The sequence below is a fragment of the Littorina saxatilis genome, linkage group LG11, assembly GCF_037325665.1.
Source record: "Littorina saxatilis isolate snail1 linkage group LG11, US_GU_Lsax_2.0, whole genome shotgun sequence".
Classification (NCBI taxonomy): domain Eukaryota; kingdom Metazoa; phylum Mollusca; class Gastropoda; order Littorinimorpha; family Littorinidae; genus Littorina; species Littorina saxatilis.
Window position 1 is genome coordinate 30,837,680 of NC_090255.1, and position 7,770 is coordinate 30,845,449.

A 7,770-nucleotide genomic window follows, 5' to 3' on the forward strand; every position below is an offset into this window, starting at 1 on the left:
AAAAAAAAAACAAACCAATCCCGACCTACCGACCCTATTTTTTGGGCCTATGTTACCGTAAACAGACCTATTTTTTTTTTGGCCCTATGGGATGTACATTATTTGCCAACCCTCGACACTCTAAAAAAGAGATAGCGGAAGTCCATACGTCAGACTGAATTTTCATTGGCTACTTCCTAACGACTTGTTAGGGGGCATTTCATTGGCTACAGATTTGTAACAAAGCTTTTCATTGTCAGAGTGTATACAGACTCATCGATCCTGTATACTTACTACACTCGGAGTCGGAGTGCCTATAGCTTTTGCCCTAAAATAATTACTGTTCATTATTGTTTTAGGTGAATCAGATTACTCATTTTACTGTTAATTATTCTTTAGGTGATCAGATGCAATATATCAACTGTTTTCGAGCGGAGATTTTGTGTATAGGCATGACTGTGAAAGTGTGACTGTGACTTGTGAGTGTGATTTTGCGGGTACGAGTCGACTGTGACTGTGGTGTGTGCGAGGTCATTCAAGTTTCAATTGTAGTTGTACATGAGTTTCTGAATTCGTATCGAGTAACCGTCGTACACAGTTGTACGATTTCCTGACTGGGGCAAAACCATTCATCTATTTGTGCATAGTTCAGCAAGTCAGTGCGACGTTCTAATCCTAGTTCCATGCCGTGATTGCCCAAGACAATCACTCATTCAGTGATTCACTGAATCAGTTTGAGTTTTGACGGAACATTTCAGAATTTTGAAAGTAATTTGTTGTATGGAAGGAGCCTCGAAAGTTAAAGTGCATTACAGAGCATCATCATCAGCAAAAGGAATCCAGACGAAGGTCAACAATATTTTCCCTGGCTGCAGGAAAACTTGATTCGTTAGTCTTTCAATTCAAAATTCTTACCATTTCAATTCTTCCGCCATTTTCCCAAGCAACCGCGCATGCGTATCGGATCCTTCTTGGCAGTTCCTAAAGGGACAAAACTCCAACTTACTTTCGAAATGAGAGTTAGACGTGTCAAACAGACCATAGACCAAATAGGATAAATGGTCTATGAACAGACGCAGTCCGCTCGGCGTGTCAGTGTGTGTGTGTGTGTGTGTTTGACGGTGTGGTGTCAGTGTGTGTGTGTGTGTGTGTGTTTGACGGTGTGTGTGTGTGTGTGCGTTCGTCAGTGTGTGTGTCAGCGTGTGTGTGTGGGAAGTAATTGCTGCTTGTGTGGGAATTTCTCTGGAACTGGTTGTAGGAAGTAGGTTTAGGTGTCGTAGTAGTGGTGGTGGTGGTGGTGGTGGTGGCAATGCTGGTTGTTCTCCTTACGGAAGTCTTTTGGAGCACAGGAATTGTCAATTCCGGTGCTGAGTAAATCATTCTTATTTGTAAGAATTAAAGAGACTGAAATAAACGTTTGTGGGTGACGGTGTGTGTGTGTGTGTGTCAGTGTTGGTGCGTGTGTGTGTCTGGGTGTGTCAGGTCTGTGTCAGTGTGTGCGTGTGTGTACCGTGTTTGTGTGTGCCGTGTATGTGTGTAGTCAGCTAGTGTGTGTGCCACAGTATGTGTGTACATGATGTGGTGTCACGTGTGTCAGTCAGTGCCACGGTTTGTGTGTGTGTGCCACGGTGTGTGTGTGTGTGTGTATGTGAGTGTCAGTCAACTTGAACTTGTGCGCGTGCGTGTGAGGACGTCGTGACTATACAGGCTGACTTGATAGAACCGCCGGGCTGACTGTGACAAGAGACTGTAGAGTACACAGTCTCTGTCTGTCTGAGCCTCTGCTGTGACAAGTGATCAGTGTAGTTGTGAAGTGATCAGTGTAGTTGTGATCTTCGTTGTTTTAACTAATCGATGTAACGAAGGATACGCCTGCTTTTCTAGCTGATATAATTGTATGTTTTAAAGTCTGACTGAAATCTGTTATGTTTATCATTGATTTAAAAATAGAGGGTATATATACTGTTCAAAAAAAGAAACGCATAGTTGCTACTTGCCAAATTTGTTTTATTTTTCGAAAAAATTAACAGAAAATCCAATATTTAGATTATTTGTTTGAAATTTGGTATGGACACAGTTGAATGCACACACAGTTCATTTGCATCTTCAAATCAATCAGTCAATCAATACGATTGGGTGCCGAGGCTGTCAAGTCAGTAGGGGGTGTGACTGCCTTGAGCAGCAACAACTGCCCGGCACCTTCTGGGCATGGACTGGATCAGATGCCGGATATCTTGCTGTGGGATGGTGTCCCACTCCTCCTGAAGTGCCTGCAATAGATCGCGGTGATTTGTCGGCGCTTCTTCTCGCCTGCGCACACGTCTGTCCAATTCATCCCAGAGGTGTTCTATCGGGTTCATGTCTGGCGACATGGATGGCCAGGGAAGCACCTGGACATGGTGGTCGGTGAGGAACTGGGTGGTGAGTCGTGCTGTGTGCGGGCGAGCGTTGTCCTGCTGGAATATGGCATCCTGGTCAGCCAGAAGAGGAAGGGCGTGTGGGCGCAGAATTTCCTCCACGTATCGCTGGGCAGTTATGCGCCCTTGGACGTGCACCAGGGTGCTCCTTCCAGCGGTATTGATCGCCCCCCACACCATGACGCCTCCACCACCATGAACGGGTGCCTCATCCACACAGTTGGCCGCGTAACGTTCGTTTACTCTCCGGTAGACCCTCCTCCGACCATCATGTCGCTGGAGCAGGAAGTAGGACTCGTCGCTGAACCACACGTGTCTCCAGTGATTCTGGACGGTCCAGCGAAGGTGCTGGTTGCCCCACTGCACTCGGTTCTGGCGATGGCGGCGGGTGAGGACAGCTCCTCTGTGAGGTCTGCGAGCTCTCAAACCAGCTTCATGCAGGCGGTTCCGCACGGTCTGGTCCGATAATCGGTGTGGCCCTGGGAGAGCCTGGACAGAAGATGAGGCCGACAGGAAACGATTCCGGAGGTGGCGGAGCCGTATGAAGCGGTCGTGAGCAGCAGTTGTCGCCCTTGGTCTTCCCGCTCGTGGCAAGTCAGCAACGGAGCCAGTGGCTTGAAACCTGACCCACAGTCTACTGATGGTGCTCTGGGACACGTGGAAGTGCCTGGCGATTGCACTTTGACTTTGGCCTGCTTGTAAACGACCCAATGCAATTTGGCGGTCTTCTCTGCTCAATCGGGCCATCTTTCGTCGCTGAATTGTCGTCTGATTTCTTTGTGGCGAACAATCCGCTTTTATGGGTTGTGGAAGACATGGTGAGAGCTCAATATTCCCCGAGTTTCACGAGATTACACTGAAGCATGACGAATGGTCATGCCAAATGAGCAATTTTGACATTGTAGCCACTGATAACGCATGCGTCACGTGCAGAGCTCACTTGTGGCAATGGACGAAAGGTCGACGACCAGATAAAGATTTTCTGCAGTTTGGTGGATATCCTTGTAGCCATATAACTAAATTAATCAAATATTACAAGCTATGCGTTTCTTTTTTTGAACAGTATAGGTTGTCTGATACAGAGTGAAACCCAATCTTAAAATATGAAACTGTGTTCCCTCCATCGGCTTGTTTATTTATGTGTTTCTCTTTGGGTTTTTCTCTCTCCATTTGTTAGGTTTTTAGTTTTGTGGTTGTTAGTAAATTGTTGCTCTGACTAGCCTGCGACTCGAGGCATTGTCAATTTTTTGCCAGGCGTGCGTTCAATCCGAATTCTATCTTGAAGCTGACATTTTCCCCTCTCCCCCCACAACCACAAAAAAAGGAAAAAAAATAATAAAGAAGAAAAAAAGAAAGAAAAACACCCAGACAGCAAAAAGTAAATTTGAAAAAAGGGCAGAAACGGAAATTACTGACATGCATGATTGATTTAACTCTGGGTGAACAAAAGTGTTTGCGAGCTTCTTGTGACTGATAGCCTCACAAAGATGGACACAGTTTGCAGTCGAGATTTTCTTTTAACTGTTTGTTCTCAAACCTGTCTGGTTCAGTTTCATTTCTAAGTTCCCCCTAACTCAAATTGAATCAAATTGATTCATGAATATGAAAAACTCTGACAGGTTTGATAGCGCTTTTCTGTAATCCAATGAATAAATCCGCGCGTATGTGTGCCGGTGAGTGTGTGTGTGTGTGCCGGTCAGTGTGTGTGTGTGTGTGTGTGTGTGTGTGTGTGTGTGTGTGTGTGTGTGTGTGTGTACAGGTGTGTATGTGTGTTTGAATGTGTTGCTGTGTGTAAGAATTTCAATGACAGGAGTATACACACATCTATAACATCGAAAACAACACAGACAAAATACACCCATACAAAACGAAACTCTTCTCGTCACGTAGTTAGACTATTATTACAACGTACATGATATCAAATTCACCTGAAAATAAAAAGAAACGTAGATCGAAAGAATCAAAACACCAGAATTCAAAAATCAATACACACACTTGCAACAATCATTAATTTTGTATTTGTTTGCCTGTCAGTGTTTAAGACGAAGACACAAAGACATACAGGCACGTACGCTCGCACGCCCGCACGCAAACACACACACACACACACACACACACACACACACTGACACACACCGTGCACACTGACGGACTCGCACACGCACGCACACACACACACCGTGCACACTGACGGACAGTACACACACACACACACACACACACACTGACACACACCGTGCACACTGACGGACTCGCACACGCACGCACACACACACACACACACACACACACACACACACACACACACACCATGCACACTGACGGACACGCACACACCGGCACACACACACACACACACACACACACACACACACACACACACGCACGCGCACACACACACACACACACACACACACACACACACACATCTTCACAGACTTTTAATAACAACCACCTGCCCATGACGACCACTGACGCCAGGTAAACCCCGACGAGTTGTTTTCCTATATTGTTCACCTTTTCAAAACGACTCGCCACCTGTCTACAAGGAACGCTTTTTGTTGCTCCCTTTGATGGTCGTTAGGCCAAAAAAAAATAGGTGTGGTTACGGTAACATAGCCAAAAAAAATAGGGTAGGAAGGTAGGCAATCACTTTTTTTTTTAACTTTTTTTTCTAATGTGTACAAATTAAACCTACTTGACAGGGAAATAAGTGTGCGACTCGGGCGCTTTCGCTTTCATTGCGTTTTCTGCACTCGTTTTAATTTTTTCTTGTGTGTTTTTTTTTGTTTTTGTTGACAAATGTAATAAAAAGTTATAGGGTCGGCCACTAAAAATAGGGTAGGTCGGGTTACCGTAACCACACCTATTTTTTTGTAGGCCTTATAGACAGGTTCGACTGTGATACGATCATCCTAGAGAAAGATGTTCCCACAAAAGACGAATTCCGAAAATAACTGTGGTTTGTACGGGTTGTGAAAGAGTGAATGCCCTTGCTTTTTACTAGGACAAACATTGGACGGGCCAATCACTAGAGAGGGTTGTGTCTGGAACACCTTGGCAGGGAGCACGTGTGAATTTGTTTGTTCTAGTAAAACCAAGGGTATGCACTGTTCTACACTCCATATACAAACCCGACGGAGTAATTTCCGAGCATCGTATGTTCCATATTATCACAGCGGCTGGTTTTGGCTGTAGGCTACGTTTTCACAGTTTTCATTGAAAACTAACATTACAGTGGCACCTGAGATGTAACGCCCCATCCGATGAGGGGACACCTCCCTCCCTTGAAAAGACATCTTCCGTTCTATCTTTTTCTGTAATCACTAGATCAATGGCGAATTAAGCACAGCGTTTGTTGACCTTCCAGATGTCTCCGAGTGTTGGCTCTTGGTAGGACGTTCTTGGATAATCCTGACAGCAAATGGGAGCATCATCACACCTCCCCTAAGACTGAGACGCCTTCTCCTGTCTCTTTTTCTGTTGTCACTAGATGGCTTATTAAGCACAAAGTCTTTTTGGACCTTCCAGATGTCTCTGAATGTTGGCTCTTGGTAGGAAGTTCTTGGATAATCCTGACAGCAAATCCGCGCATCATCATGCACACCTCCTTTGAAAAGACAACTTTTATTGTCCCTTTTTCTGTTATCTCTAGATAGTGTATTTATAAGCACAAAGCGTTTTTGACCTTTCAGGTGACCTCGAGTATTGGCTCTTGGAAGTAAGTTCTCGGATAATCCTGACAGCAAGTGAGCACATCATCAACCCTCTTGAATTTTCGATGCAAATCTTCTTCACAGTCATGATCCGGTTATGGCTTCAGACACCTCTTCTTATCACCAAATAAAATATGGCGCGCTACGTCTCCAAGCGTGGTGTTTTTCTGTTCAAAATTACCTTTGAAATACTTCTGATTGCGTCGGTAATACAAATGCAAAGCGTAGTGATTCGACCAATCGTACCGACCCTCATAGAACAGTCCGGTAATGTTGTACAAGTTTGGTCGAAAGAATGTGTCAACGACGTGGATTTTATACTCCGGGTGCTTGTTATACAATACACGGGGCAAGGTTGTTGAAAAATAAGCCCACCAGGAGTTGGAGAACTTTTTATACCCAGCATACCAGGTGTTCAAAAACGTGTTGTTTGGCTCCGCCAAAAAGAGTCCGTTGCCAAACGCTGCATTACGTCTTTCCCAAGCCATCGTCACGTGATGCTTCATCAGATCGTCCATTGGCTGAAGTATCACCTCATCTGTATCCAAGTAGATGCCCCCAAATGCTGCAAAAAAGAACACCGAGATACTTACTGGGACAGCTGGATATACGATTAAGTAGACTCCTTATCCCCCCCCCCCCCCCCACCTCCTCCACCTCCTCCACCTCCTCCTCCTGATTCTACTACAGAGATAACGCATTAATTTTGTGGTACCAGAGCTATATTGCTCCATTCTAACTAATATACATGTGTTAAACTTAACAAAACAAACGCACAAGCAAACACTGAATAAGCAAAGATTGAGATGTCGTGAAAAACACTAGTCACTGTATTTCTGTGACCTAGGTTTATAAACACAAACAACCACGTACCAACCATCCACCATACCAGCAACGACATTCCACGCCCACTTTTTCGCTTGTACCATTACCCCTCCCCCCCCCCCCCCCCTCCCCTTTACTCCAACCCAGCCACCTCTCCTACAAAAAAACAAAAAAAGACAGTTGTAATACTCATATGATAAAAAGAAAATCAATCAACCAATCAATATGAGGCTTATATCGCGCGTATTACGTGGGTACAGTTCTAAGCGCAGGGATTTATTTTTAATTTTTAATTTTTTTTTATTTTATGCAATTAATATCGCGCACATATTCAAGGCGCAGGGATTTATTTATGCCGTGTGAGATGGAATTTTTTTTTACACAATACATCACGCATTCACATCGGCCAGCAGATCGCAGCCATTTCGGCGCATATCCTACTTTTCACGGCTTATTATTCCAAGTCACATGGGTATTTTGGTGGACATTTTTATCTATGCCTATACACTTTTGCCAGGAAAGACCCTTTTGTCAATCGTGGGATCTTTAACGTGCACACCCCAATGTAGTGTACACGAAGGGACCTCGGTTTTTCGTCTCATCCGAAAGACTAGCACTTGAACCCACCACCTAGGTGAGGAAAGGGGGGAGAAAATTGCTAACGCCCTGACCCAGGGTCGAACTCGCAACCTCTCGCTTCCGAGCGCAAGTGCGTTACCACTCGGCCACCCAGTCCAATAGGGTCGATATGTCAGCAGTCTTTTGTTACTCTCTCTCTTTTGCATACAGCTGCTCATGGATTGTTGTCTTTCAACTCCAAATTTGTTGTTGAG

At 44.9% G+C, this 7,770-nt stretch overlaps 1 protein-coding gene across 1 annotated transcript in view; it reads right to left on the bottom strand.

Annotated features, from left to right (window-relative positions):
• Nucleotides 1–4,278: 4,278 nt before the first annotated feature.
• Nucleotides 4,279–7,770, bottom strand: part of LOC138980607 (uncharacterized) — a 10,512-nt gene continuing 7,020 nt past the window's right edge. The window contains exon 5 of the mRNA XM_070353522.1: nucleotides 4,279–6,677. Within this exon, the coding sequence (XP_070209623.1) occupies nucleotides 6,208–6,677 (470 nt within the window). The 3' untranslated portion in view covers nucleotides 4,279–6,207. The remainder of the gene's footprint in view (nucleotides 6,678–7,770) is intronic.